General features: G+C 30.8%; 1 protein-coding gene across 1 annotated transcript; it reads right to left on the bottom strand.

Moving 5' to 3' along the window:
• Positions 1-1,660: 1,660 nt before the first annotated feature.
• Positions 1,661-3,048, bottom strand: LOC103833013. The gene has a single exon (XM_009109117.3). The coding sequence runs from the start codon at positions 2,194-2,196 to the stop codon at positions 1,963-1,965; it is 234 nt and encodes a 77-aa protein (XP_009107365.1). The 5' UTR covers positions 2,197-3,048; the 3' UTR covers positions 1,661-1,962.
• Between the last annotated feature and the right edge of the window lie 14,768 nt (positions 3,049-17,816).

Consider the following 17,816-nt stretch of genomic DNA (forward strand, 5'->3'; position numbering starts at 1 on the left):
CACAATTCAACCAATAGAAAAATATAAGATATATTACCATTGGTCATATAACATTAATTATTAATAAATTTTACATAGAAAATTGAAAACGACATATAATTTGGAACAAAAAAGTTTCTCTAAAACGACTTACAATAAAAAACGGAGGGAGTAGTTCATTAATTACAGACAATGGAGTTAATGAATTTGATCATATTAGAGAAACTTTCACATAGGTTCATGTATCTCTCCAGATTTCACTCTATAATAGGCCCCGAATGTAATTTGCTTTAGATCAATCATTCATGAATAAACCCAATAGTTGATAGAAACATAATAAGCTAGATTCTTTTTTTTTTTTAATAAGCTAGATTCTACCACAAAAAAAAAACATAATACACGTATGTATATATGTATATCTCTTGTGTTGTTTGTGTCTTGTAATCTAAAAGCAGGTATTCGTTCTCAAACTGGTACTTAAAATTCCAAAAGTATGTAGATGGATTTGACCTTTTAAGTGGCCATGTTACGTTGCAGAAGTGAGGCCAGCTCTCTGATCAGATGTTTGAACATGTTAGGGATGTTAATGAGGGTGATGGAGAAGACAAGGCACGTTATAGGAATCATGTTGTCCCACTTTCACTTTAAAGCAATCACATCGTATCATTCATCACATTACCGCACACTGCACCTTATACGGCTGTACTTTTTTTCTTTATATATTTTGGGTTCAATGATTGGGTTCCCCAAATTTTAAGGCCTGACATTTAGTTTTTGTTCTTTTTTTTTTGAATTTCTTATAATAACCACTCATCTTATTTGAAGATCGTTGATATATTGTTTGTAATTTTTTTGGTCACATGTTCTACTATTTTTGGGGGTAAAAACTGTTGTTATGGCTGTCAAAGTAACCAAACATGTAAATGGGATTGTACCGAACCAGAACAATATGTTTAAATTGGTTAACTTTCTTTTAAACTGAATTAACCAGGCAAGGAAACTAACCCAAAAGAAAACTGAAACTTCATGGCAATCAATGAGCCAAGTCTAGTGTCCACTGGATAAGAGTGGATAACATTGTCCCCCATGAGACTAGAGATCCGTTACTGAGATAATGTAAAGTTCTATCAGCTACATTTTTTACGAAATACATTATTATTCAACGGTTATATTTATTTCTTATCATAACCAGTACTGGTTATAATCTCAAGTTCTTAACATATTAGATTAATCTAATGGTTCAATAAAATTAGGCCTACAGGTTTGGTTTCTTCAGTTAGTTTGGATCGGTTAGTTTGGAATTCGGCTAGTTCGGGTCGGTCAAAATCTCACTGAAATGAATCAAAATAAAATTCGGTTGGGTTCGGTTTTTGGTTAGTACGATTTCAAAAAAAATTACCGAAGTATTTGGTTTTGCGGTTAGTTCAGTTAAATTTTTGGTGTAAATCAAATAAAATTTGAAAAATTGGTTAATTTCGGTTCAAATTTTGATTAGTTTGGTTAGTTCGGTTGGAAATTTGGTTAAAATTGATACTGATTGGTAAAATAAATTTTAGAAAACGAACTAGCCGATTACAGAACCGTAAACAATTTTCTTTACCGAACTGAACCGAACTAATCAAAAACCAAACTTTCGGTTCAGTTCGGCAGGTATGGTTCGGGTAATAACCACAAGCCTAAATAAAACCATCAAAAGACTTAATTTCTTTCGAACGAAATGAAAAATCGCACCGTGAATTCGATAATTAGATCGTCACGGGGATTACAAACATCCGAATTAAAACTAATCATGGGAACTTTCATTAAAATCTAACTTAAAGGAAATATAGAAGCCGCGACCACATGAAGATAAGGAGAAGGAAGAGAGACATGGCGGGCTAATATAAACTGTACACATGGAAAAGTAAAATGAAAAAGATTCGAATTCCCTTTTTCACGTAATGTAATTACGTTGAAAGAGAACTTTTGGTTATAAGCAACTAATCAAGAACTGAGATTGTTTGAAGAGTTTGACTTGTCAAGAATCGACCACATGACGAGGACATCTTCATAACCACAAGCCATGACGTCACCTTGAAGCTCCTTCACCGTTCTTCTCTCGTGTTCCTCCCTCGCCTTGGCGTTTGCGTGGCGGTTGTGTGACGTTTGCTGCGGTTGGTTAAAGAACGTCGCCGCTTTCTTGAATGGCGTTGCGATTGTTTTCTTCCATGAAGTCATTCTTTTATGGGTTTTGACAAAAACAGAAAAGATGAAATTAGTTCTAACAGTGGATTCCTTCTTCGCTTTTCTCTTGGAAATGGATTGAAGAAGTCTTCTATGTATTTATACCACCACATGTGAACACAAAAACAGTTTCTCTTATGATTTTTAAAAAAATTGTAATAAAATAAAATAAAAGTTATTAAACGAGAAATAATATTGGAGAAAAGGGAGAGAGAGTGTGGTCAAACGAGGCAAGATCCGCGATAAGAGCATTCCCATGAACCCATCAATTCGATTTCTTATCCTCCCCACGTGATCTTCTTTGCTCACAAACTAACACAGTTTCACCGTTTTTTCACCTTTTACCTTCAATTTATATCCCATTAATAATGATAGTAGTTAGATTGGTTTCAAAGAATGTAAAGTACTGATACATTTTACTTATCAAGGTATTTTCGATAGTTAATCAAGAATGACTAGTTATGATTCAGAGGCATTGGTGATTGGTCACAGTGAAGAATTCAATTTCATTGGACTATATTTTTTAGTTAGTATATTTTTACATGATGGTGATATAGGCCATGAATAAGTTTACGTTACAGCTCATAATTTTCTGTAGTAAGGTCAACTCCAACAGAATTCTGGAACATCAAATTTAGTGGGATTGCAAAAAAAAAAAACTATTATTCCACTAAATTTGATGTTTTGTGAATAGTCATACATCTAGTATTGTATAATTCACACATATCATGCGGGTGTAAAAAAAAGTTTGGAGTCGAGGCAAAAAAATAAATTATTAAAAAATAAATTATAAATTATTATATTAATTTTTAATTTTTTTGTGTGTTAATATAGACATAAATTTAATAAGTTTCATGAGCTTCTAACTTAAAATCAATTGGCAATTAGTGGATTGATCCAAGTCCCTTATATATTACTCAAGTCCCTTATATATTACTCAAGTCCCTTTCATATTTCTGATGTGGATCTTTTCTCCAATACCCTCCGTCGAGATAATGGTGCGTATAACCATTAATCTCGCATAATCCATCATACTCCCTCCAAAATCATGCTTTATTTTCTAGCGATCTCGGTGGAACTGAACATTCTATGGCCCATCAGCTAATGAGATGATCGAGCCACTGTCCGGATCGAATTAATGGGCCATGGTATTGGGTCCGCTCTGATACCATGACAAGTTTTCTGGACTTCCAACTTAAAACCAATTGGCAATTAGTGGATTGACCCAAGTCTCTTATATATATTACTTAAGTCTCTTTCATATTTCCGATGTGGATCTTCTCTCTAATAATATCTTTAATCATATCATGAAAAAATAACTGAATAGACATGAGATTTAAATGAAACTATTAAGAAAAATGAATTTTTTGCATTAGGAAACTAAGTGATTAGGTTTAAATGTCTAAATGTTTTGCAAAAATAATTTACAATTAATAGATTCCATTGAATTGAGCCTGTTTAATTTTTCTTTCGGTCACAATTTGAAATTCGAAAATCGATGGGGTAAGAAAAATTACAATTTATCATGGGGGCAATAATCTTGAACTTCAAGAAAATAGCATGGGTTATAAGATTTTGAGTGGGGGCACTTATCTAGTTGTTACAAGTGCATCCACCACTGATCACACATGATACTATTTATCACACTAAATATTTATTTAATAATATAACTAAATTAATATTATTTACTAGTTCAAATTTCTAACTAAAACAAATATATTTTACATTATATTTACAACACTAAACATTAAAATATTATTTATATTTTTATTTTCATTCATTAATATAATTAAAGAGTATCTTCAGTAGATCAGATTGTAACTAAAACTGTCATAGTATTCAAATAATTTTCATTGTCTAATTATATAATTTAGTTACCAATTATATTTTACATAAAACAAATAAATTAACACATAAACTAATTCAGACAAAATAAATACAAAATTACAAAAACAAATTAACAAACAAACATAAAATATGAATATGATAAGTTAGTTTTAGAAACATATTACAATTTTAAACTTTATTATATCATTTTCATCTTAAATTTAAATGATAATTTAGTAAAAAATATTAAAATAAATAATATAAAATATCATTTTAATGGAAAATTTGGTATTGTGATTAGATATTAAAAATAATAGAGATGAATAATAATATAAAATGTCGTTTTTAGTGTCATGGTTGTTGTCGACTTTAATTTTTTTTATCACAATGTAATAACAATAATAAAAAAGGAATCTCATACGTTCTATTATGTATTTATAAAATTGTTGTAATGGGTTAGATCTTACATGAATCGGTAAGCATCTCCAACTATATTTCATTTGTTACTCTAAAATGAAGTTTGGAGTAAAAAATGTTCAAATCTTATTTTATTTTTTATTCTGTTATACAGTAAAAGATGAGATTACTTCACAAACAGAATAATAATTTATTTAATTATTCTATTTTTAACTCCAAAATAAAATAGGTGTAAACTTAACTCTTTTTTAGAATCTATTTTAAAGTATAAAAAAATAGAATGGTAAGTTGGAGATACTTTGAAGACTTAGAGACGCTATAATAAAATGTAACCAACAATAGTGTCAAAGTAGACGACAAAAGCACAAAACTAGATAAAATTGGTCTTTCTAGTGCTAATAGATTTTAATGATACAAAAATCACAACTGTTTTTTTAACATGATCTTCGACTGTTTTTTACTTGGAAGATCGGGTTGATAGGTTTATAGTGAAATATAAACGCTATTTCTGATCACAAACCATAAGTAGATATTTTCTAAGCTCCATGGTTGTACGGTAGACGTTTTCAAGCTTCATTGGTAGATATGACTACGCACATGACTACGCACAACGACAAACAAAAAACACTTATTACATCAACTTTATATGGGCTCTTCCTTTCTATTTATGTTTTACCCAGTCTCGTTTTTTTTTTTTTTGAACGGCACCCAGTCTCGTTTTATCTTTATTGATTTTTGCGCTATTTATAGATATTTTTCTTATATGCTCTCCATCTCTCGCACAAAAGCAGACACATGTACCTATAAATGTTGTTTATCAAATTTTGTTTTTTTTAGTTATTTCACTAATTCTCCTTAAAATCTAATACTATAACCAAGGTTCAAAATTACGCTAGGCATAACACGTATAGACAGGAAAAACCTAGAACATAATGGATAAATCGAAGATTATACGGAAAGTAATCGGGGAGGAATTTTGAAGCTTTTATATAATTTTGAAGATTTTTATATTAAATATGTACAAGAATAACGATGGTGGCCTTTGGTCTAGTAGTCGGTATCATTTGCATATATTACGAGGTGAAGGTTCGAAAGCACAAAGTTAATTTTTAACCATTTTTCAGTTTTAGGCTAATGAAAGTGACAATTACCAAACTGTCCTCGTCCCTGACCTATCACTTAGGAGTTTACAACGGCTGTTCATTCTTTTTTTCTCATAATTTCTTCACTTTTTCTTACAAATCTTGTTCCTTTTAATCAAAATATTGATAGATCTATACCATGAATTGAGATTTCGAGCTTAACATCTACAAAATAATGAACTTTTAACTTTTTCCGAGTAGTTGACTGAATCATCTCGAATCGCCACGGCCACCAGCCGCTACACGATTTTCCGGCGAGCTTCCGTCGCGGAGGGCACATTTTCGAACAGGGACTATGACGAGTCATAGTATATTTAACAATCAGGTTATGATCATATATGTAACACCCCAAAACCGGTCCATTTAAATTTTAAAAGGGAAATGGATTCTCTACAACACAATAAGAAAACCCTACGGTTCTCCTTCTTTTTTCCTTATAAAAATAAGCTTCCATCATCTTGTCTCTCATCAGAAACCTAGAAGTGAAGCTCTAAAGAGAAGCCCCGGAACCTGTAAGCCTTAGCCGTCGACTCTCTCTATCTCTCTCTCTTTGCCGCCGACTCTCTCTCCTCGTGTTCGCTCTCTCTCTCTCTCTCTCTCTCTCTCCTCGTGTTCGCTCTCTCTCTCTCTCTCTCTCTCTCTCTCTCTCTCTATCCCGGCCGATTCTCCCTCCTCGCTGTGAGCAAGCGCGAGTGGTGGTGGTAGCCGTGTGGTGTTGTTGTTCCCAGATCTCATATCTCTTGTCTCCTGTTTCCAGATCCAGATCTAAGCAAAGGTAAAGTGTTCTACCTAGATCTCTTCTCATGCTCCTTTATATTGTTGAATGAGGAGATAGGATTGATTAGATCCTGATTGATATTAGGTTGTTAGATCATGACAAATCCTAGAATGATAGCTGCATGGATCATATTGCATAAGAACTCTCATATTGTTAAAGGACTTTCAATGGACTGCTTTGTGTTGATGTGGTGATATTGATATGATTATCTGATCTGATTGTTTGACTTGAGTGTTTGTGAAAGCAAGGATGTATAGAAAGAATTACACATAGGATCATAGAATAATGTTAATCGGTCCGGTTAGATGTGGTAGGACCTTCATGAATGGTTGTTTAATGAATTGAGTGTGACACCGAGAACGGGTGGCATCAGAAAAGGAAAGAATGAATGAGTGTAAGGAATAAGGAAAAAGGAAATGAAAGGAAAAAAGAAAAGAGTAAGGAAAAAGGAAAGATGAATGAATGAACTGTAAGCCACCCGGAAAGGGTGGGTTAATTTAGAGACGCCAGAAGATTGAGTCACACTGAGTCTTGGCGGGAAGGGGTCATAATACACTGCAGGGGTGGACCGCATCCAAGGAACCAGATGTTGAGCATACCAGAGCATGCAGCTCCATAGGGATGCAGAAAAAGGGGTGGTATGGACCGCTTGAGCTGTATAGGTCCTAGAGTTCTAGGATGATTGAACTCTTAAATAGAATTATGTGTATTGAATGATGACTGATATCATTGCATTGCTTGATTACGTGAAATGAAACTATTGCAGCTAGTTATATAAGTTGCATTAATTGAGTGTAGTGACTAGTCGACTCTAGTTTCGCATTGAGCAGTATAGAGGCTCATGGGGAAGACTGGTCTAGAATCGCTTCAATGAGTATTCTTTACTCACCCATTTTTTCCCCTTCCCTTTCGCTGAACCGTAAGTCGAAGTGTCAATGGCACCGAAGAAAACACACCTGAAGTTCTTGGGACCAATAACGGGACACACAGAGATGTCGAATGTGGAGGCATATGTGTCCTTAACCCCCGTGCTCGGGAACCTCGGTTGGAAATCGGGGAGCCGGGTGTCACAATATAACTAAGTGAAAGAGATTAAAGAAAACTCTAAGAAAATGCAACTTTCTGTTTTTGACAACGAACGGCTATTCGATTAATCAAACTTGAGGTGGTCTGAGAACCGGACCAGAATAGAACAACCAATAAAACAAAGCTCTCTATTGAAAGACCTCTGAGTTCTAGCTAAAGAGTCTACAATCTGATTTTTTGCTCGTGGAATATGAATGATCTTGAAGTCCGGGAAGCATATTCTGCAGAGTCTCTATCCTCTCCAATTCTGTTGCAAAACTTGGCCAAGCATGAACTCCTTAATCATGGTGATCAAATCCTTACAATCCGTTCCAAAGCTTTGACATGTCGAATTTTGAAGCATACTTTCCATCGCCCATCGCAGTGCTTCCACTTCTGAATGCAAGGCAGACTCTCGCCGTATATAGTTTTGTAGTCCTCATAAGTTGAACCTTCTCCAAGCAGTCTATCCAAACCATCCACACCCGCTGAGCTGTGCTGTGGATGTCCATGATCCATCTATCATTCATATATTATCCAAGCTTAAGAATTGGGGTTTCTCAATACTACGATCTTGTGGAATTGGTGGCACCATCTCGTTTGCATTAAACCATGCTTGACACTTACTCTCTGCATAATGAACTAACTCCAATGGATCCATGTCTATCCCCCTAAAGAGTTTGTCATTTCGGGCCTTCCAAATATACCAGATTAGACAAAGGATCCATGTTTATTTCTGGCTCGACAATGTTGTTCTTTCTCTTATACCGAAAAGATATATGGACTCGTTGGTGTCGCTGATAGGGAACAAGTTTGTAAAGCTGACGGGCACTCATAGATGGCATAACTAACATATTCTTATGGTTCTCCACATTTTGGACAATAGTTATCGCATCTCATATTACGTTGTATCAAATTCCTCGTTACTGCCACATGACATGTTATCAATTTCCATATAAGATGACATATCTTCTGAGGCGCTTTTATCGTTCAAGAAAAGGCTTGAAGCTTAGTTATACATGGCTCCAGTACCTCCTTCCCTTCCTCAGTCTTTAATAAGTTCCAAGGTACCCAGTATCCAGATTTAACCGTGTACCGGCCATTTCTAGTGTAGTTCCAACAAAATATATCACGGCGATGAGTTTAGCTTATGGCCAAACTCCTTATCAAAGGTATATCAACATGGCTAACATAATCATTCAGTAATCCAACATCTTATTCATTCAATTCCTGATTAATAAAGTCGTTGACTATCATGTTCGGGTGCAAAACTAGGGCTTAAAGGCGAGCCGGTCTAGTGGTGTTGTAGGGATCCAAGGATTCTCCTACACCTTGACCTCATATACAAAATGTATCTTCTATCCGATTTCCAATAGCAGTAGCTTTCGTGCCGCTGAAATACTGGTCCACATATAAGATAAGCTGCTTACAGAGATTATTCGTAAAGACGAACTCATTTTGTTGTATCTTTCCTCAAATTCGAGTCACTAACGAATCAGGGTATTGAACTAGCCTCTATAGTTGTTTTGCTTGTAAAACAAGGTTGAACTCATAGATCATACGGAAACCAATCCCGCTTTCCTCTCTTAGTAAACAAAGTTTTTCCCATTTTTTCCAGTGAATTTTTTTTTTTGGTGGATTTGAGTTTTATCAAAATTGTGCAATGGTACTGCGAAGTTTTCACATATCTCCAACGAGAACAAGAAATTAGACATAACATATGTCAAAAGTGTTAGCAAGATAGATTTAATCAAAATGCAACAAGATAGATTTATGTAACGATTGGTAGTTGCTGTAAGTGATGTCTACAATTCTATTTATTTCTACAACACCAAATTCAGAGCAATCAAGCTTTAAATTTTTTTTGAAACCACAGCTCTTAAAATAACCTACAGCTGTACAAGTGCTCTGCAGAGTCAAATATCTAAAGCAATTTTTTAGTGCTTTCCATAAAATTCTACAGCAATAAAATCTAAAGCCACAACAAAAAGTCTACAGATTTTTTTCTACAGCAAAAATTTTAAAGATACAGCCATTACCAATCAGACCCTTAATCAAAATGTAACTTTATGTTCTTTTTGTAAGTGTTCCATTTTTAGTATCTCTAGTAGTAAGTCGCTGGAAGAACTCTAACTAGGATATACTTTCTTTCGTGTAGACTTTTTTTAATTAGGCAATTGAATACTCATTTCCCGTATATTTTGGCTGACGTTTTTGTTAATTAGGTAATTGAATACTCATTTTCCTTATATTTTGGTTGATGCGTCTTATCTCGATTGTTTTCCACGTGATATCAAAAACAAGTGGAGTGATATGTTCGTCTGAAATATAAATTCTAAAAGTCTTTTGACACTGAAAATATTAGGTTCTATCATTTGTTTCCCATTAACTTCTACCCGGACAATTATTTTAAGGGTTACGTTAACAATTAGAAACGTATTTCTTAATTTCAATGACCTAACGACCATACATAAAATCCTAAAAATAGAAAGATGATGCAAATTGACAAATGGTTAGGTGATAAAAATGTGGGAGCCAAAGATGGGTAAATGTGTCTTTGTTTACAGGACCAATGGATTAAGAGTTTGAGGTGGACAGAGTAAACGCAGAGTATCCCATGTGATCTCCACATGTCTTCTCTCTTTCTCCACTTCCATCCTTATTAACTATTTTCTTCTCTTTTTATTTATTTCTTTGTTGTATTTTCCACTTAATTCGTTTTCTTTCATCATATATTCCTTGACATTTAGACAGCTATAACAAAATATAACTTTCATTGGCACATAGGAAACTAAACTCATGGAACGCCACATACAACAATTCAACATTGTATACTTTCACAATCTTTTTTTCATATGATTGATTTTACTGTTACATTTAATGGGAAGTTCCTAGTCTAGTTGCATAACATATATTGATATATATATATATAAAAATCTAGTAGGCTAATGGACTCACGAGTTGTGATCTAAAGTATTAGAAAAAATAGATTTTATATAACTTGTTTTCATTTTTTTTATCATCAAACAAACAGACTCGACTCTGTGAACCAAACTGGTAGCTTTGTATCCATATGAACGACGAAAGACGATTGTTTTCTTGCACTCCATACTAGACTATCCGCCTTTTGATTCTCCGTATGTGGTACATGAATGATCTCTGAACTGCAGAAACGTCTTCAACATCTTTATATTTTCCATATAACTTGTTTTCATAGTTTCTATCATTTTACTAGTTCACCAATCAATTTTGGCAGTGCTAACTAAAAATTTCAGAATAGAACAAAAACTATATATTTATCCATATTAGATGTTTAAGAACTTGTATTAACATTGAAAATGTCATGAAGTTTTTGTCAAAAAAAATGAAAATGTCATGAAGTTAAGAAAACATAGTAGATGTAACTCTGAAACAAATGTATTATGTACCTATTACATATTATAATTAAATTATACAAAACAATTAGCAACATGTAACACTTAGTTAAAAAAAAAACTTAGTTAGAGTACACTTTCATTGGCAAAATTTCTCAACTTAGTATCCGAACTTAATAGTATTAGTATTTTAATAAAAATAGGTATGTGATTATAATATAATATCTAGCTAAAACAAATTTAGAACACATATATGCACACATATCGCAAAAAATTCTCAATTTTTTTGAAGATATTCTTCTCTCGTCTCTCTTACTTTTTTTTTCAAAACGTCTCTTTTACTTTTCTATTTTCTTTTATTATTAGTTAAATACTCGTTAGTATCTTCCAATGGAAATGCTTTTAAACAAGCTGTTTTCTTATTTAAAAAACAAGGTGTTTTATTTGTGGTTTATGTTTCTCTATGCTATAGCTTTGTTTATGAGAAAAAATGTTTCCTTTTAAGTTAAAAAAATGTTTCCATCGAAATTATTTGAAATAGTCACTTATTTTATCGGCTCCGTTTCACTTTTGGTTATTACCAAATTATTGGTTTCAGTTTTATTAAAAAACTAGTTGATCAAAATAAACTTACTTAGACATGTATCGTAGTAAAAGTCTAAAAAACCTTTTATTTTATCCAGAGTTCTGAATGATATTAAGATTGACTTTCAGTTATTTGTATTGTTTTAGTCGTATTCCTACAACACAAATGTATATATGAATGATATTATATGTATTAATATATGTTATGCAACTAGACTAGGAACTTTCATTTATTTTATGTGTATATATGATTGTAGATATTAGTATAATTGTTGCAAAATCATTTTAAATTTATTATTTTTATATATTTAAAACTGTTTATATATGTTAAACTATATATTTATACATAAAATTGGATTTAAAATATACTACGTTAAGTTTTTCAAAAATAATGCTATATATTAATTTTATACGAAATATATAAAAGTATATATCCGTATATACCTCGTTTAGACGTTTACCTATACGGTTAAACGCTATACAGTCATCTAAAGCGTAATAAACGCTTAATGCGTTTTAGAACAGTGGTATTTATAAATGAATACCGAAAGATTCCTTTTTGAATATGTGGGCACGTTTATTTAATAAGGTTTAATGAATCCAAAGAGTAACAATAAAATTAACGTGCATTGAAGTTAAATGGCACATGCAGTGGCCTTTGATTATAATATCAATCGATGTTCACAAAGCTATGCTCTGAGCGGATGATAGCGTAGCGCCTGAAACATATAATCAAAATATCATATAGCGCAAGCAGTTTTACGAATACAATATAACCTTTTTAAATTAATAATTTATAAATTTAATATAAATCTTTATAAAATAATATAATTTTAAATCCCAAATTGAATTTTTATTCAATTAATATATCGATAAATTAATATTTCTTCTATAAATTAATAAAAATATAGTTTTGGTGTAGTCTCAACATTATTAATTTATAGAAGTTTCACTGTATGTATTTTTTTGTGTGTGGTAATTTCTTCGGTAATAAACACAAGTACATTCTCACATTTAGAAATATCTCAAACCAATTTTACAAAACTTGGTTTTTTTTGTGAAATAGATTAAATTAAATTAAAAAAAATTAAATTTATGTTATATGCTTTTATGATTTAAAAATAATAATAAATTTGAATTACTTTAGATTCAAACATTAAAAAGTATTGTGCACCAAAAACATTAAAAAGTATTGTAACTAGAATACATGCTGAGTACGTAAGAGTTCCTTTTCGAGACCCTTATACACCTAAATATATAGTGCATAAAAATCATGTTATTTTATAGAGAATAAAAAAACTAATCTGCTCCTTGATTCGGAAATATAATTTCCCGGTACACTTGTAACTATAAATATTAGAGCGTTGAATTGAATGTGTAACATGATTAGGTTCGTAGTTTGTTTATCACTCATTTGGAGGCCCCCTCGACCTCGAGACACGGTGAATTTAATTATTTCCTTACAACTTGAAAGTAGCTAATTCTTTTATGTTGGTTATCTCATCCATAAATCACTATATATACATGAACTAACTAAACAAATGCAACAAAACATATTGCCTGCAATGCAAGAATATGAATCCGTACGACTAGGATGGATGTTTATTCGTTGTATCTAACCAATGTGACATTAATAGCAATCACGTATCAATTAATTCAGTTTTACTCTTCACCATATACATATTTTATCAGGGAGAAGAAATAGATGAAAAAGAAAGACCCAAAATCGTTTTTAAACTGAACTAGGTGGTTTTCCACGATTTCGCGGGTGTAAATATTTATGAAAATTATATATTATGTTTATAATTTTATAATTTTGAATAATAAAAATAACTATTAAAAGTAACCTTTTTATTTTAATTAGTTTGAAAATCAAAGTCTTGATATTGTATAATCTTAGAAGATTAATGAGATATAGTGTTAATTCTATAAATTTTATTACAAGTTTTCAAAAGTTTTTTATGACATAATTTTTCATTAATAAAAAACAAATATTAATAAACAAGAAGTTATTTTATAACACATTATTTTTTTACATTATTTTTTCTACCACTTTATTTTATTTAGAAGTAAAATAGTTACAAATAATTAATTAACAGTTACAGTACTACATTTTCCACATGTATTTCGGCAAACATATAAAACATTAAGTACGTAGAAGTATAAAATAACAAAGAATACAACAAAGAAGTTTTATTATTCTTCACTAATGTTTTATATATGCATGTATCCTTTATTTTTTTCTATTACAAAATAAGCATGTCAATTTTTTTATAATCAAAAAAATATCAATAGAGTTTTAACTCTAGTCCCGTATTAATATATTGTTTCTGATTTTCAATTTATATTATCATAAAAGTTTTTATTGATTAATATTATTTTAACGAATTTACAATATAATTTTATTATAATCAAAGCTATAAGAATTATATAATAGAGTATATTAACTCTAGTCTTGTATTAGTATAACGTTACAATATTTCAGTTTTATATTACAATAAATATTTTCATTTATTAATATTATTGTAAAATACTTACTATATATTTTCTGTTTTTAAATATACAAATACTTTAATTATTTCTGAAAGTAATAACTCGACTATACAATCAATATTTGTCACTGAAAAATGACTGAATATTTTTAAAATTGTATATTTCACTATTTTGCAACCATTGGACACATTTTAGAAAATATATATATATAGTGAGTATAAAAAATATTATTAGGTTGAGGTTAATTATTTTTTTGTAATCTACAATTTATTGTATCCACTATTAATTTAAATATGTTAAAATAATTTATATCGTACCATATGTATTTATATGTATATATTAATTTTCTATAATGTAATCTATTATATTTAATTGTTTCTATAAAATTATGTTAATTCTTCTAACTTTAAAATAATTAATTGTTTGTGTGGTAATATATATTAGATTTGGTAGTTCTAGGATTAGTTTCCATTTTAGAACTTTAATTAAATAAATGAAAATTCAAATACCAACAACCAATCAAATTAAGAGAATTAATTCTAAACTTCACCTATGAATGACACATAAGAAAAAATCATTTAAGTAACTTCTCAATTAATATATAGTAGGATATATTAAATTTCTATAATGTAATCTATTATATTTAATTGTTTCTATACAATTATGTTAATTCTTCTAACTTTAAAATGTTTAATTGTTTGTATGGTAATATAGATTAAATTTGGTAGTTCTAGGATTAGTTTCCATTTTAAAACTTTAATTAAATAAATGAAAATTCAAATACCAACAACCAATCAAATTAAGAGAATTAATTCTAAACTTCACATATGAATGACACATAAGCAAAAATCGCTTAAGTGACTTTTCAATTAATATATAGTAGGATTTGAAAGAAATATCGTAACAGAAAGCAAAAGAAAAAAAAACGAATCTTCAAATGACAAAATATTTTTTTTTGATTATTCAAAACTGGATATATATTTTGATGGATTTTAGACGTCTTGGCTGATGGGAAACGAACTTAAACTCAACTTTTATTGGAATTTGAAATTTGGTCGTTATGTTGTTTTCAAAATTCCAAATATTGTGGGGTGTGTTCATGAGACTATAGAATTGCTAGGACCGCGATTGGAATTAAAGCATGATTGACCAGAAGGCCGAGAAAACAAAAGAAGAAATAATATATTGTTTAGTTTTGAGTCTAATTAACGAGGAGCGATTTAAGGTCTAATATGGTATTTAGTGAGCTTAGGAAAAGGTGAAAGTAGGAGTGGACACAATTACTCGTTACTTGTCTCGTATTCACTAGTACTACTTGATCGGTACTTGACCTGTTAAGTTGAGTATTTGGTCTGATCAACTCGAATATCAAGTAATTTATTTAAATTACTTGCAATTACAAGATAAATATAAAAATAAAATTAACTATTTGGCGTTGCTTGGCTTATTACTCGTTTTTATTAATGAACAAAAAAAAAATTTTAAATCATAATAAAATAACTTGTTTATATTTCTACTTTTTATATGTAAATCAAACATAAGTGATATATATATATATAATCCTCTTAGAGTTTTCTTTCTTATATATTATATTTTCCAAATTAACTAAAACATAGAAAAAATAATGAACTATTCTTTATATACAATAAAGTTATTTAGCTTTAAATCATAATGTATGCTCAACTAATTTATAAATATTATCAAATAAATTGCAAATAATTTATAAGTAACAAATAATAAAATAAGACAAGTAATTTGAAAATCTATCATTTTTAGTAATTATTTAGAAACTGCAAATATTTGTTTTTAACAAACAAATATAAGTAAAAACAAAATTACTACCCGTACAAGCCAAGTCGAGTACCAATATATGAAAATACCAAATATTCGGTTTGCGTTCACCCAAATTTAATCGTGTTTTTGATAAGATCTCATTGTTTTTTTCTGGTTGAGTCTGGGATGAAGTGAAAGTTTTGGTCGGTCCAAAAGTTAGGTTTCTGACTTTATGGCCTCTACTACCATTCATGCGTCTATCGTCCCACCGAATGTTGCCATCTCCAAACAATAATATACATATATATATATACTAGGATCGGTCCGTCCTACGGGCGGGATGTGGATTATAAAATAATTTAAACAGATAAAGTATATGTATAATAAACATTGGTTGTTTTTATGTTTCATATTTTTACATTTGTTAGAGAGAGGCATGTATTTGAGTTTGATATATTTTTAAGTATTTGGTAAAAACACGAAATTCGAAATTACGTAATTCTGAACATATAATAACTGCCTCACGTCTCGAAAAAAAAGAAAAAGAAAAGCAAATAATAATATAATTTGCTATCTTTTTTTTTTGTAACATTATAATTTGCTATCTATAAGCAATATAATCCACAAACATCTGAACTCTTAGAAAGTAGTACATTTCTTGCACAGATGTTTCTTTTTGTGGAGATCGCAGCTTCTTGGGGGTTTGAACCTGTCCATGTTGGTTAGATACATGTCATCCAGAGTAATTCTGTAATCACTGAGTACTTTTTTGATCTTTCTCCGGTAGCTGTTGAATGTAGTTAACGTTTGTTCCCATTTTAGGGTGTCTAAAATCTTTTTCCCCTGATTCAAGTTTCCATTGCACAGCAGTAATAAACCATAAAGGTACGTACCCTTATCATGTTTTCCTTAGCTGATTGTCGTAGATAATCTAGTGCTTTGCTTGGGTTGTTATGGAAGAAATATTGATTTATACCTTCAATATAGAGTGCTTCAGGGTTATGGTGTTCCAAGCACAGCTCTATTAACTCTTTGTGTTCAATCGCCATCCTCAGTGGTTCGGATGCAAAGTATTATATTGTAGGTTAAAGGTTTTTGAAATAGGATGCTGGTGATATACTGATCTGTCAGATGTGTCTTCATCTGAGCTGTTCTCGCTTTGGTTTACCTCTGTCTCAGAGTCCATAGCATTGGTGACGTCGTTTGAATCCTGATGAGATGATGCGGCTGGGAGATCGGGAGAGAGATTCATTTCTTTGTGTTTCTTTTGTTTTTTTTTTGTTTTTTGTTTTGTGGTTGATTGTGTGATATACGTGTGCAGTAGGTATTAGCTATGTTACATGGAAACGGAAGCGGGTACGTGGAAGCGGAAGCGTAAGGAAGCGCAGAAGCGAGATTTTTTAAAATATTAGGAAGCGGGTACGTGTTGGAAGCGTATATCCATATATAAATATATATATATATATATATATATATATATGTATATGTAAATTTTTTTAAAAATTAGGACTAAAATTATATGATTTAAATTTGAAATAAAACATTTATTCATTTATAATAATTTTGAAATGATTTTATATTAAAACTGTAAAAATACACATAAATTATGTTTACAAAAAATATTATATTAGTTATTTTTAATACTTCATAAATAATTGACACAATATGTTTCAATATGTGCTATAGCTTTAATAAAAAATCTCAATGCATAAAGATAATTTATAGTATTATTTTTGATATTTATATATTTATAATTCAATATTCATTACTATTATTTTTTTATTTTATATAGATTAAAACTATGGTTTTATATTTTATTGATATACATTGTATTTAAAAAAAAAAATAGAAGCGTGATTCCAAAACGGAATCATAAGCTTCCAACATGTTTTTAAAGAGAATATTTTAGAAACGTTTTGGAAGCGAGATTCCGCAAGCTTCCACAAGGTAGGGGTGGGCATTTTACCCGAAATCCGAAGTGGCACCCGAACCCGATCCGAAAAACCCGAACCGAAATCCGAACCAAAGTAGCAAAATATCCGAACGGGTATTGAATTAGGAGAGATTGGATATCCGAACCCGAACGGGTAATATCCGAACCCGAATGGATATCCAATTCCTGTTCCGAAGCGGGAAGCGGACGTCCGATGAAGCTTACGT

Source organism: Brassica rapa, chromosome A08 (genome assembly GCF_000309985.2).
Source record: "Brassica rapa cultivar Chiifu-401-42 chromosome A08, CAAS_Brap_v3.01, whole genome shotgun sequence".
In the NCBI taxonomy this organism is placed as follows: Eukaryota; Viridiplantae; Streptophyta; class Magnoliopsida; order Brassicales; family Brassicaceae; genus Brassica; species Brassica rapa.

What these genes read in the sequence shown, in the direction of transcription:
- LOC103833013 (XM_009109117.3), bottom strand. Translation starts at nt 2,196, where the DNA reads ATGACTTCATGGAAGAAAACAATCGCAACGCCATTCAAGAAAGCGGCG.